General features: G+C 39.4%; 1 protein-coding gene across 1 annotated transcript in view; it reads left to right on the forward strand.

The window, feature by feature from the left end:
* Positions 1 to 12397, forward strand: part of LOC106869891 (ribosomal protein S6 kinase alpha-5) — a 44115-nt gene extending 31718 nt beyond the window's left edge. The window contains exons 13-16 of the mRNA XM_014915813.3: positions 4260 to 4430; positions 9407 to 9616; positions 9915 to 10065; positions 11254 to 12397. Coding sequence (XP_014771299.1) covers positions 4260 to 4430; positions 9407 to 9616; positions 9915 to 10065; positions 11254 to 12134 — 1413 coding nt within the window. The 3' untranslated portion in view covers positions 12135 to 12397. The remainder of the gene's footprint in view (positions 1 to 4259; positions 4431 to 9406; positions 9617 to 9914; positions 10066 to 11253) is intronic.
* The last annotated feature ends 1531 nt before the right edge of the window (positions 12398 to 13928 follow it).

Here is a 13928-nt window from a genome sequence, read left to right on the forward strand (position 1 = left end):
TATACATACATGCAGGCACATTTATATGTGGATAGTTTATACAGAGATTACTTGGATGTTTGTGAAGTTGACCTGAATAGCACTCTTACACTTGGTGTATGGATAGTTAATTCTTAAATGTTGTAATAACTATTTTGGCCTATTTCTAGTTCAGGTCTGCTTCATCATGGCTAATCTGTGAATATGATTTAGCAGTCTTAAGATTTTTCACTTGGTTATAGAGTTTGTGAAGTGTTGGTATATCAGTTGTATTTGGAGAGGTGGTGCAAATAGGTTTTCATCAAGGATTGGTTTTCAGTCCCCTCCTATTTAGTAGGGTTCTCTGAACCATAACAGAGGAGTTTATGTTTGTCTGCTATGAGGGCTTCTTAATGCTAATGACCTAGTTCTTAAATTAGAGTCTTTGGAAGACTTAGAGAAAAAATCCCAAATTTGGAAGTAAAACCTAGAGTCAAGGGACATGTCAGGGAAACACTAAAACTGAGAGGAAAGAAAAAAATCTTCAACAAGTAATAAAAGAAAATAGTTGTTGCTTAGTTGGAATGTTACTGCTGTACTTTGGTGTGGGTGCTACATGTATAACAGACGGAAGAAAAATCCTACAGTTTGGGCTAAAAACAAAACCTTGTTGTATTCTCTGGTGGCATCGACATTGCTCAACATTGCTCGAAGGAATGATACTCTCAAAAAAGTGCCAAAATCTTTTTGTCCAGTTGAGAGCTGAAGGAAATCTTCCATGTGTATGTGTGTGTGTATAATAGAGAGAGAGAGAGAGACTGATAAATATATATATATATCATCATCATCATCATCATCATTTAACGTCCGCCTTCCCTGCTAGCATGGGTTGGACGATTTGACTGAGGACTGGTGCAACCGGATGGCTACACCAGGCTCCAATCTAATTTGGCAGAGTTTCTACAGCTGGATGCCCTTCCTAACGCCAACCACTCAGAGAGTGTAGTGGGTGCTTTTACGTGTCACCCGCACGAAAACGGTCACGCTCGAAATGGTGTCTTTTATGTGCCACCCGCACAAGAGCCAGTCCAGGGGCACTGGCAACGATCTCGCTCGAAAACCCTACAAGCCCAGTCAGGCGGTACTGGCAACGGTCACGCTCAGGATGGTACATCTTATGTGCCACCCGCACAAGAGCCAGTACAGGGGCACTGGCAACGATCTCACTTGGCTTGCTGGGTCTTCTCACGCACAGCACATTTCCAAAGGTCTTGGTCAGTAGTCATCGCCTCGGTGAGGCCCAATGTTCGAAGGTCTTGCCTCACCACCTCAGCCCAGGTCTTCCTGGGCCTACCTCTTCCATGGGTTCCCTCAACTGTTAGGGAGTGGCACTTTTTCACGCAGCTATCCTCATTCATTCTCACCACATGTCCAAACCAGCGCAATCGTCTCTCTTGCACACTACTACTGACGCTTCTTATGTTCAGCTTTTCTCTCAAGATACTTACACTCTGACGGGTATGCACATTTACATTACACATCCAGCAGAGCATACTGGCTTCATTCCTTGCGAGCTTACGCATGTCCTCAGCAGTCACAGCCCATGTTTCACTCGCACAGCTCTCACTAACCATTCTTCTATCCCAAGTTTCCTCATTGACCACCAGATAAGGGATCAGGGGACCCTGTCAAAGGCTTTCTCCATGTCAACGAAGGCCAGGTACAGAGGTTTATCCTTGGCTAGATATTTCTCCTGCAGCTGTCTCACTAGAAATATGGCATCAGTGGTGCTTTTACCTGGCACGAACCCAAACTGCATCTCATCTAAATTGATTTGCTCCCTAATTAGTTGGGTTATAACCCTCTCCGTAACTTTCATAACCTGATCTAACAGCTTGATGCCTCTGTAATTATTAGTGTCTAAAGCGTCACCTTTACCTTTGTAGCAGTTTACTATGGTGCTGCTACACCAGTCATTGGGTATGACTCCTTCGTGTATCACCTGGTTCGTAATACGGGTGACTAGGCTGTAGCCAACACTGCCAGATATTTTGAGCATCTCTGCAGTGATTCCTGATGGGCTGGGGGCTTTCCCTGTCTTCATACTCTTAATTGCTTTATCTACCCTGGTACTGTCAACTCGGATAGCTGGTCCCTCTGTTGGGTCGACATACGGCAGGCTCTCTTTCTCCCATTCATTCTCTTTATTAAGCAATCTATTGTAGTGGCATCTCCAAACCTCTTTCTTTGCAGCCTCATTTAGTGGAAACGTACCATCATCCATGCGAACACATTTCTCTCCTACAACATCACTATTCTCTCTCCTACACTGTCTTGCAACACGAAATACCTCGAGTCTTTTGTCCTCACGGCGCAGAACATTGGCAAATCTTTTCTTATCTGCTTCCCCTCTGGCTAAATAAACCTGTCGCCTAGCTTCCCTTCTGGCACATTGGTACAATTCCCTGCTACCACCGTTCTTCCAGTCCTTCCAAGCCTGTTTCTTTTGTCTAATAGCCCCGTCTACATCCTTGTTCCACCACCACGTTACTCTGGGTCGAGAGGGGACTTTACACCAGCCACAGATCTGGTCTGTGGCTCTCAACAGGTTGTCCCGCAGAAATCTCCAATTGTCTTCCACGTTGTATGATGCTATATCCCCTTCTATTTCGTCAAATGCTTCAAGTAACTTGTCTCTAAATCTCTGTCCATTTGCAGGGTCTTTAAGTTTCCATACCCTTCTCCCCCAGGCCGGTCTACTTCTGGGCACCCATATTGCCTTGATCTCGAAGTCGCTAACTACTAATCTGTGTTGGGGTGTACATTCTTCGCCAGGGAGGGTTTTGGCATTTATAAGCCTCCCTCTTTCTCTAGTTCTGGCGAGGATGTAGTCGATTTGGCTAGAGTGTCTGCCGGATTGGTAGGTGACTAGGTGACAGGCAGGTTTCCTGAAGTTGATATTGCAAACCATAAGATCGGTTGCATCACAGAACTCCAGCAGTCTGGTTCCCTCCTTGTTGGGGGAACCGAAGCCATAGCCTCCATGTATGCCATGGAAGCCTCCAGCACGACGTCCGACATGACCATTGAAGCTACCAGCCACAAAGAGAAGGTCTCTGTCTCTTGTCGACGAGGTAGTTTGCTAGAGGGTGTCATAGAATTGGTCTTTCAGCCCATCCGGGAGCCCCGGTTGCGGGGCATAGGCTGAGATGACAGTAGCTAGCCTATGATGAAGCACTAGTCTAATCTTAAGTACTCTGTCACATATTCTAACTACCTCGATTACCGTATCAACCCATTTCTCTGCTAGAAGTATTCCTACGCCCCCGACTCCGTCAGTGTTCCCTGCCCAGAAAAACTTGTACCTGTGTTCCTTGCCTGTGAGGAACCTCGCAGAACCTCCTCTCCATCTTACTTCTTGGATGCAGCACAGATCTACGCGTCGCCGTTCAAGCATCTCAACAATCTCACCAGACCTACCTTTCAGCATGCCGACGTTGAGAGTGCCAATCCTGACAGTGTGGGAGGAGTGGGCCCGTGTGACCCTGGGATGGGGGTAAGCAGTGTCGTGATATATATATATATATATATATATATATATATATAAAAGATAATAAGAGTGAAAAAACTACAGAAGGCTTGTGTTACATGGTTAAAGTATATATTTAAATTATGTCAGAAAAATGTTAGAAAAATGTTATAAAATCTTTTTGGTATATAAACATTGTATTTTGAGAAATAACCGGTTTCGTGTTGTCTTTTCAAATTTCTCTACTTCATTGACACAATGAAGTAGAGAAATTTGAAAAGACAACACGAAACCGGTTATTTCTCAAAATACAATGTTTATATACCAAAAAGATTTTATAACATTTTTCTAACATTTTTCTGACATAATTTAAATATATACTTTAACCATGTAACACAAGCCTTCTGTAGTTTTTTCACTCTTATTATCTTTTATACATCCAACCACGTGCTTTCGCATACCAACTCTCTCACACCTATATATATATATATATATATATATATATCATTCGCCATGATAGATCGCTAGCCACTAGACCTTTTTCTATCTTCTCCTCCTGTTTATTTCTGTGTTCCTTTCTGTCGAATGTAAAAGACTTTCTCACTTCCCGAGCGTTAAACTAATACATCTGTTTGTTGTTTACACACCCGTCTTCATCTTTTGTTTTTTGTTTGTAAATTCTCACTATATATATATAAAAGAGAGAGACTGATAGACATATAATTGTGTATATAAATTCTTTGCTAATCCATAGTTTCTTTTGTTTATTCAGCTTCACACCTATATTGTTATGGAATTATTGAGTGGAGGTGAACTTTTAAATCGAATTCAGAAAAAAAAGAGTTTTACAGAAACAGAAGCAAGTCGTATCATGCGAATGCTAGTTGAAGCTGTCGACTATATGCATCAGAAAGGAGTGGTGCATCGAGATTTGAAACCTGAGGTTAGATGCTTTTGCATTCATTTGTTTTTCAGTTTGCTCTCTTGTGTTTCTTAATTTAGATGAAGTCATAATTAATAAGCTGGAAGGAGAGAGTATTAAATAAGGGGACATAACTGAATCTGACTTGTGGAGAATTTCATCACAAATAATTTATATCTTTTCTTTTACTTATTTCAGTCATTAGACTGCGGTCATACTGGAGCACTACCTTGAAGAATTTCACTCGAATGAATTGACTCCAGTACTTATATTTTTTAAGCTTGGTACTTATTCTATTGGTTTCTTTTGCCAAACTGCTAAATTTATAGGGACATAAACACATCAACACTGGTTGTCAAGCAATGGTGAGACACACAGACACGCACACACATATATGTGACAAGCTTCTTTCAGTTTCTGTCTACCAGATTCAGTCAGTTCAAGGTTATAGTAGAAGACACTTGCCCAAGGTGTCACATAGTGGGACTGAACCCAGAACCATGTAGTTCAGGGGAGATCAGATGTAATCTCCTTAACATAGTGCAATAATGTGTTGCCCTGATTATTTGTTGTGGTTAACAATCCAATTGCACTTGGAACATCCAATACAGAGGTTCCAAACAACCACAATGTTAAAACGTACATAAAGAACAAAAGGTAAAAACTTGTATTTATCATCATCATCATCATCATCATCATCATCATTTGGTATGGGTCGGACAGCTTGATATGTCGGACAGCTTGATAGGAGCTGGTAAGACCAGGAGTCATGTCAGGCTTCATTTCCTAGCACCAACCACTTTACAAGGTCTACAGGTGCATTTTACACAGCCCCCATTGCTGACAAGGTTACAAAGTATCTTGCAAGACAAAAATAGGCAAAAAGTCCTCAACTGGAAGACAGATGTAGTATTGAGGGTGGCGTGTGCCAGTTGAGAGATTAAAGGTATAGAGGGACAGAGGTAGGTATCTTGCTGTAGATACATGGATACCCCAGTTGGAAAGGAAAGGAGAGTGATAGTGAAGATGAGTTGGGACGTGCCATCAAGAGACTTTGGTTGGGGTGAGAATAGGTGAAATGATACGGAGGATTGGGCTGGGTGAGTGGGCTGAATAGAGGTGACTGTAACAAATGGTGGAGAGAAACCCATGAGAAACTTGGGGCAGGGATTGCAGTATGTGAGGGCATTGAGGGTGATAACTGATAAGCAAAGTATTTATGATGGAGAACAGCACAGAGGAGAAGGTCCAGAAAGTAGGTGATTGGTGAAGACAGCATGTGGGGGAAGATAATGGGAAATGGAAGTGGTTTGGGGTGGGGAAGAGATGTAGCTGAAGAAGCTGGGGGATGTAGTATGTGCCTATTCTGCTCTCAGGTGATAAAGAAGCGAGGGTAAAATGTGGGCTGGAAGGAAGAATGATGGGGCAGAGTCTCTCATGGACAAGCATTACCAAGGTGGTTTTAGGATATCATCCACTTTGGTCTGGCAGAAGCTTTGCTCCAACCACAGATTTGCTCTGTCCCCACTCAGTATTTTATTTGTAAGAACTTTCAGTTGTCCTCTTATGTCATATGTGTCTGTCTCTTTCTCCTTCTCATCAAATACTTCATTAAGACCACCACTAAATCTCTGGCCATTTGAAGGATCCTTGAGTTTCCATAACCTCCTTTTCCATATTAGTTTGTGTCTCTGGGTCCTTCTAGCCCTAAGTCAGAAGTCACTAACTACTAACCTATGTTGAGTTGTACTGGGAATGATTTTACATTCCTGAGCATCTGGCAAGTTTCCTGAAGTTGGTATTGCAAACCAGCAAGCCATTTGCATCACAAAACTTCAGCAGCCTTGTTCCATCCTCATTTCTAGAATCAAAGCCATAACTTCCATGCATGCCATGAAATCCTTCAGAGTTTTCTAACATGACAATATACTTTTATCCTTTTGCTTGTTTCAGTCATTTGACTGCGGCCATGCTGGAGCACCACCTTTTAGTCCAAGAAATTGACCCCAGGACTTATCCTTTGTAAATCTGGTACTTATTCTGTCAATCCCTTTTGCTGAACTGCTAAGTTATGGGGATGTAAACACACCAACACTGGTTGTCAAGTGAGGTAGGGTGAACAAACACAGACACGAACACACATACACATGACGGGCTTCTTTTCAGTTTCCATCTACTAAATCCACTCACAAGGTTTTGATCGACCTGAGGCTATAGTAGAAGACACTTGCCCAAGGTGCTACACAGCGGGACTGAATCCAGAATCATATGGTTGGTAAGCAAGCTTCTTACCACACAGCCACACCTGCGCCTATATATAATCATTGTTCCTGAATTATGGCTATGATTGTACATAGGTATTTGTGTTTGTTTGTGCATCAGTAGAGACACACACTTATATATACACAATTACAACATTCCAGAGCCTTAGTTTCCAAAGTCATTCCAGATTAGTGATTTTTTTCCAAACCAGCAGTGGTCACACTAAAATAAACAGATGCTTTTCAACCTTCATAGTCTTGTCTATGACATATGCTCACAGCTTCGTGCTTAGATAGAATTTGTCCCCTTCAATATATGAGAAACAGTGAACATTATATTCACTGGTGTTGCAAATAGCCAACCAGGCTGAATAAAAACTCAGTGTACACAATTTTTTAGCTTCATTAGTTTTGACATTCATAGTAAATGTTGGGTTGAACCACAAACCATTTTAATATGAACTATTAAACTGTTGCAAACATTCCTTGGAAGTAAAGAATAAAAAGTTTAGAATGGAACAACAATGCACTATAGAACAAAAAATGGACTATATACCTGTTGTAACTTGGTTATCTATAGACCGATGACATTTCGGAATTAGAATTCCTTCTTCAGATCTTCTTAGCTGAAGATCTGAAGAAGGAATTGTAATTCCGAAATATCATCGGACTATTGATAACCAAGTTACAACAGGTATATAGTCCATTTTTTGTTCTATAGTGCATTGTTGTTCCATTCTAAACTTTTTATTCTTTACAAACAATACACATTGCTTCAAGCGAACTACAATACTCTCCTATTCTTTGGAAGTTTAATGATTTCAAGATCTTTGCCATTGAATGTTTAATATATACAACTATTTCATGCAATGAGAGTTTTTGCTTTTGCTTTTCTTATATGGCCTTTAATGACCTGGTTATAGCTTATGCTTATATAGATACTATGTTGTTTGATTGGTATTTTCCTTCCAAATCCTCAGTCCCCCCATAAAGCAAACTGAACAGACAACTAGCTTCCACATAACTTAAAATCAAACCCCAATATATATAATTCTTTATTGCCCACAAGGGGCTAAACATAGAGGGGACAAACAAGGACAGACAGAGGGATTAAGTCGATTACATCGACCCGCAGTGCGTAACTGGTACTTATTTAATCGACCCCTGAAAGGATGAAAGGCAAAGTCGACCTCGGCGGAATTTGAACTCAGAACGTAGCGGCAGATGAAATACCGCTAAGCATTTTGCCCAGTGCGCTAACGATTCTGCCAGCTCGCCGCCTATCAAACCCCAATATAGTCAACCCTACTACTTTTCCAGAATTTTAATTGAATTACCAGGCCAAGTTTTAGGCATCAATTTCAATCTTATTTACCGCATAACATACAATTATTTTGATGTGACAGTACATCTATTCCACATGTTTTTATATAAATATTTTGCTCTGTCGGTTCCATGACTAGGGTTCCAGTTGATTCGATCGATGTAACAGCCTGCTCATGAAATTAATGTGCATGTGGTGAGAACTCTACAGACACATGTGCCCTTATAACATAGTTCTCAGGGAGACTCAGCATGTCACAGAGTGTGACAAGGCTGACCCTTTGAAATACAGGTACAACTCATTTTTGCCATCTGAGTGAACTGGAGCAACATGAAATAAAGTGTCTTGCTCAAGGAAACAACACATTGCTGGGAATTGAACTCATGACCTTGCGATTGTCAGCCAAATACCCTAACCACTAACCCATGCACCTTCACTTATAATTTACACCATATTACACACAACTTGTTGACCTCAGTAACTGCATGCTGTTACTTGCAGGAATGATGTGTGATTATACATTTGTGTGATCTTGCAATTTTACATTTTGAGTCTCTTATCATCATAACGTCTGTTTTCGATGCTGGTATGGGTAGGACAGTTTGACAGGAATTGTTAAGGTCAGGGGGTGCACCAGACTCCATTGTCAGTTCTGATATGGTTTCTGCAGCTAGATGCCCTTCCTAATGCCAACCACTCCACAGAATGTACTGGATGCTTTTTATGTGGCACCAGCATCAGCATCAATTCTGCTGTGGAAGACGGGTCTTGAGTACAGCAAGGCACCAGATATCTCAGTCCTTAATCATCTCCTTTTTAAGGCTCAGTGTCTTGAGATCAGCCTTCAGTACATTGTCCCATGTCTTCCTGACTCTCTCTCTCTCTTCCACAAGTTCCATCCATCCATCCATACATCTGTATGCAACTGTCTACATCCATACACATCACATGGCCAAACCAGTGCAGTCTTCTCTCTTGCACACTGCATCTAATTCCTCTCATTCCCAACTTTTCTCTCAAAACACGGGTGCTCTGCTGCTGCACATGTACACTGGCACTGTGCATCCAGCACATAGCTTTAATGTATACATATGCTGTTTAGCGCTTGATGTATACTTATGTTGCAAGCTGCCTGTTGTAACGCGAGATCTTGGGAGCTATCATTTGTTTTAAAGGGCTTGTAATATTTATGGTGGCACCGAAAGATTATTAACTAAGAATTACCTATCCTGTTAAATTGTAAGATTATCCTCTAGTACCAACAGCTACTGATATGGCATATTACAACTTATTAACTGATTGTCTTTGCTGTCTTCGTCTATTTCTATCTTTATGCTGCTTAAATGATTGTACATAGCAAGAAACTCACAGTTGACTGAATCATCACATATATTCATTATTATTTGTTTTAGAACATTTTGTTTGAAGACGAATCTGAAGGAGCACAAGCGAAAGTGGTGGATTTTGGATTTGCTCGGTTAAAAACTGAAAATCAACCCTTGCAAACTCCATGTTTCACTCTAAATTTTGCTGCACCTGAAGTTCTTTCCCAAGCCACACCAAACAACAAATCTAGGGGTTATGATGAAGCATGTGATTTATGGAGTCTTGGTGTTATTTTGGTACGTAGCAAATCTGAAGCTTTTATGAATTTCTTTACAAACATGTTATAAGCTTTTGAAACTTCTAGCGCAGCAACCTGTTATAGCTTTTACATGTAATTATTGTTTTATTGTTAATGGTCTATTATGCTTATATCAATTGATAAGACTATTAACTGAAACAATTTACTTTGTTCCAGTCATGTTTCTGAGTTAACCTGTCATGACATTAACAAGTTTGTAAACTTCATAATGACTGTATACAGGTTTTTAAAATTTCATATATAAAGCAAATAACATAGTTGTATCTAATTTACAGTACACCATGTTATCAGGGAAAGCTCCATTCCAAACAAGAAATAAGACAGAAACCCCTGAAGGGATCATTAAAAGAATCAAAGAAGGAGAATTTGACTTTTCTGGACAAGAATGGCATGCTGTTTCTGCCAATGCCAAAAAACTAATCCGAGGTAAGGAGTTTGATGTGATATAATTTTGAGTCATTCATTGTATTTCTTCACTTCATGCCTTTATAACAACAGAATACAAATGTATGTTAGTCACTGTTTCTCCTCTTTAGGGATTTCAGGTTTTTTTGTGACTCATTTTCTCATTTCTAAGGCTTTAAATTAATATTTTAGAAATAAGAGCACTGTAGTTCACTTGAAGCATTGTAGTACTGAAGAAGGAAAATAAGCAAGCATCTAACAATGCAGAAAGTTTTACAAAAACCTTTATATTTAAGGTGCAATGGGTCATTCTCAGAAGGAAGCAATCTGGGAAATGTACAGTTACACCGATTCCGTTACCTTACTAAAACTCCTTGGCGTTAGGTTAGCAACAGTGGCAGCCACTCTCCAACTGTTTGTTGATGTGATGGGTTAGCAGTGACTCCAACTGGTGTAAGTAAATCTCCATCAACCAACAGTCGGAGAGTTGCTGACCCATCTGCTAACTGCTCCTAACCTAATACTGAGAAGTTTGAGTAAGGCAATGGAATCTGTATTGCACATTTCCCAGACTGCTTTCTTCTGAGGATGGACCTTTGTGTCTGAAATATAACGGTTTTTAAATTCAAATTATGATAAACGTAAACAAACAAATGAAGTTTGCTTTTAGAGGCGTTGAGATGTGATTTTTTAAATTCTCAAACGCAGGATAATGCTAATTATATAGCCTGAACAGGATAAACTACCCCTATTTTGCAGAAAAAAGTGTGGGCGGCCAGCCATGAGACACGAACTCACACCTCCATGATTACACGTCGCGGTGCTCTCAACTATTTAAGCTAAACTGCCCAGCCATAAGTTTCTCTGCAAATTTAAAATGTATAGAAATCTCGCTTTATGAGACGTTATTATATGTTAAATTCAAATTACGATAAACGTAAACAAACAAACGAAGTTTGCTTTTAGAAGTGTTTAGATGTCTTAGAAAGTTAAAGAAGTGATTTTTTAAATTCTCAAACGCAGGATAATGCTAATAATATAGCCTGAACAGGATAAACTACTATTTTGCAGAAAAAAAAGTGTGGGCAGCCAGCCATGAGACGGTTTTTGTCAAGCTTTCTTATTTCCCTTTTCTTTTCCTTCTAATGATTTAGAATCTCTACTGTTGGCTATTTTACTAACATTGAAACCTCTTTATAATTATCACAGGCCTTCTGACTGTAGACCCCCGAGAAAGATCAACAATGCATAATCTCCTACAGAACAAATGGATTCAAGGAAACAATGATCGAGTTTTCTCACAAACCCCACTGCATACACCAGGAATTCTTAGTTCCACGAGCAATGCTTTGCAGCAGCAATTAGTGCAAACCATGGATGCATTCCATCGTGCTGCTCGAGAAGGTTTCCGATTGCAAGACGTTGCCAATGCACCTCTTGCTCAACGGCGACAAATGAAGCGTAACTCAATGGATGCTCGAAGTAGTTCAAATGACAGCACGGCATCTTCTCCATCTTCATCTTCAGTATCGGCAGGATCAACAACAATGGCAGCTGTAGCCATATCCCCTACCATTAATCAACATCCTATAGACATTAACTTTCCTCATACCGACTCATCTTCTCGAAATACATCAAATACTTCCACGATATCTAATATATCACAAAGCAGTACTGGTTTCATACCAACTAAATCTATTAGACTACAACAGCAGCAGCCAGCTATTGTTGAAGATGAACAAACCTCTCCTCAGTTTTTAATGCAACAAAAGTTACTAGATCAACATTCCTCACCATATCAATGTTCAGACCAGTTTGGTTTCCCCTGTTTCAGTAGTGGCTCCTTAAATACACCTGGAAGTAATGATGCTACTGCTGGTCGGAGCATGTTGCACACAAGTGAAACTCCAAAATGTATCAATACTACATGCACAGTTTTTACCTATACAGATGCTAATGAAATACCGCAGAAACGCCATTTGTCTGAGAGAGAAAGCTCAGATAGTGATTGTATTGTTGGAAGTAGTTCAATTCCTGTCGACTCACCACCAAAAAAACGGCCTAGAACAGAAACTATCGTCATCGAGTAATATATTTAAATTTATTATAGAAAACTGTGGTAATTCATAAATCTTCGTTTTCTTATTAGGGGAGGATTGGCTCAAAAGAGAAAGGAAAAAAAAAAACGAGTGAGTGTGTATGTGTATATATGTAAGTTTTTCTATTGTATCATTGAAATTCTATTGTATATTTCATAAAAAAAAATTATGTAAGAACAAAAAATTTTAAACAGATATTTATTCTATTTTGAATAGTTTAATAACATTTTTAATAAAAATATACCAAATATCAAGGTATTTTGTTTGACCATATATTTTAGCTTTCTTAAATTCTAACCAAATGTTCAGATTATTTATACTATTGTAGCTATTAACATTGGTATTTAAGATGTGGTAGAATATTACATTTGGACTCCATGATGAGACTCTCTTAACTGAATGCAAAATGTTCTCTTTGAACTTTAATTACATTTTAAATTTTATTTTCGTAAACTTAATTTCACATCACAGTCTGGGTTGAAATGTTAGGTGTATTTAGACATCAGTATTGTTTAAACAGCTATTTTGAGAGTTACAGCACACAATTCCTATGATTTATTTAGGAATTGATCAACACAACTGGCCAACAGGTAATTCAGACTCTGTTCTAAGGACCCCCATCTCATAGCAGTTCTGTAAAACAGGGTTTTGTGAGTTAGCTATGTTCTAAGTTAAAGCTTTCTTATGAGCCTGGCTATAGGAACTTTGAAGTATGCTCCAACAAACCAATAAATTCATTCAGCTGATTGTCTTTATATTGAATTATATCCATGCACGAAATTTCATATTTTCAGTTCTTCAGCCATTTAAGTCAATGGAGACTTGATCAAAATATGGAAAACATGATATGTCAGATTATAATCAGCATGGGACATAGAGCACAAGTGAACTGAGAATGTTGATGAGCATTAAAAACATCAGCCAAAGTGTGTAACTGCACTGGTATGAACATGTGATGCAAATAGACAATAAGTGCTATTGTGCTTCAGAAAAAGAGTAGATGAAAGAGGATTACTGATATATTGTATGGCATGCTCCATGGTTGACATCTTTTCTCTCTTCCTACTACATAGCAATGACATACTTGCTATTATGCCCAACAATGATACTACAATTCATTCATCCCTAATCATGCATAACCCATGCACAGACAAGGTACGTCATGCCGCACCAATTCTATGAATAAAGATCTTGAAAGCATCTTCCAGTGGAGATGTACTAATCTTGTCTCTTTCAAGAGCAACAAAAGTGTGTTTTTAAATCAAGAAAATATTTTCACACCACGACTCCCTTAACCCTTTAGCATTTAATCTGGCCTTATTCTACTTGCTTTACGTCAAAACTGACCAGACTCAACCTATCAAACCTACCCTGCAATGTCATTCTCAAAATGTACAAACACACAATTGAAATCTTGAAGCTACAAAATAATGTTTGATTAATTCAAAACAATGTGGAGAAATAAGCATTACATCCAACAAAGAAATCTGAACGCTAAAGGGTTAAATATACAACTAAGCTCTCATAACTGTCCCAGATGTTGGGCATCTTTATCATCAAAGATGTCTCTAGATGAAAACATCCTTAACATAGCTAGGATTGCATCTTAACTAATAACCCTTCTCTTCAGTTGCCCAGAAGATACTTCAATCTCTTCCTGCACCCCATTCTATAATAGTCCCCTGATCCTCAGCTTTCATCATGCCATTTTCACTCAGGGATTCCTGATTCCCTTCTTCCTCCTTGCATTCAACTCCTTCAAGCCCTGTACTAACACCTCACCCA

Source organism: Octopus bimaculoides, chromosome 11 (assembly GCF_046866305.1).
Source record: "Octopus bimaculoides isolate indiv1 chromosome 11, ASM4686630v1, whole genome shotgun sequence".
Taxonomy (NCBI): domain Eukaryota; kingdom Metazoa; phylum Mollusca; class Cephalopoda; order Octopoda; family Octopodidae; genus Octopus; species Octopus bimaculoides.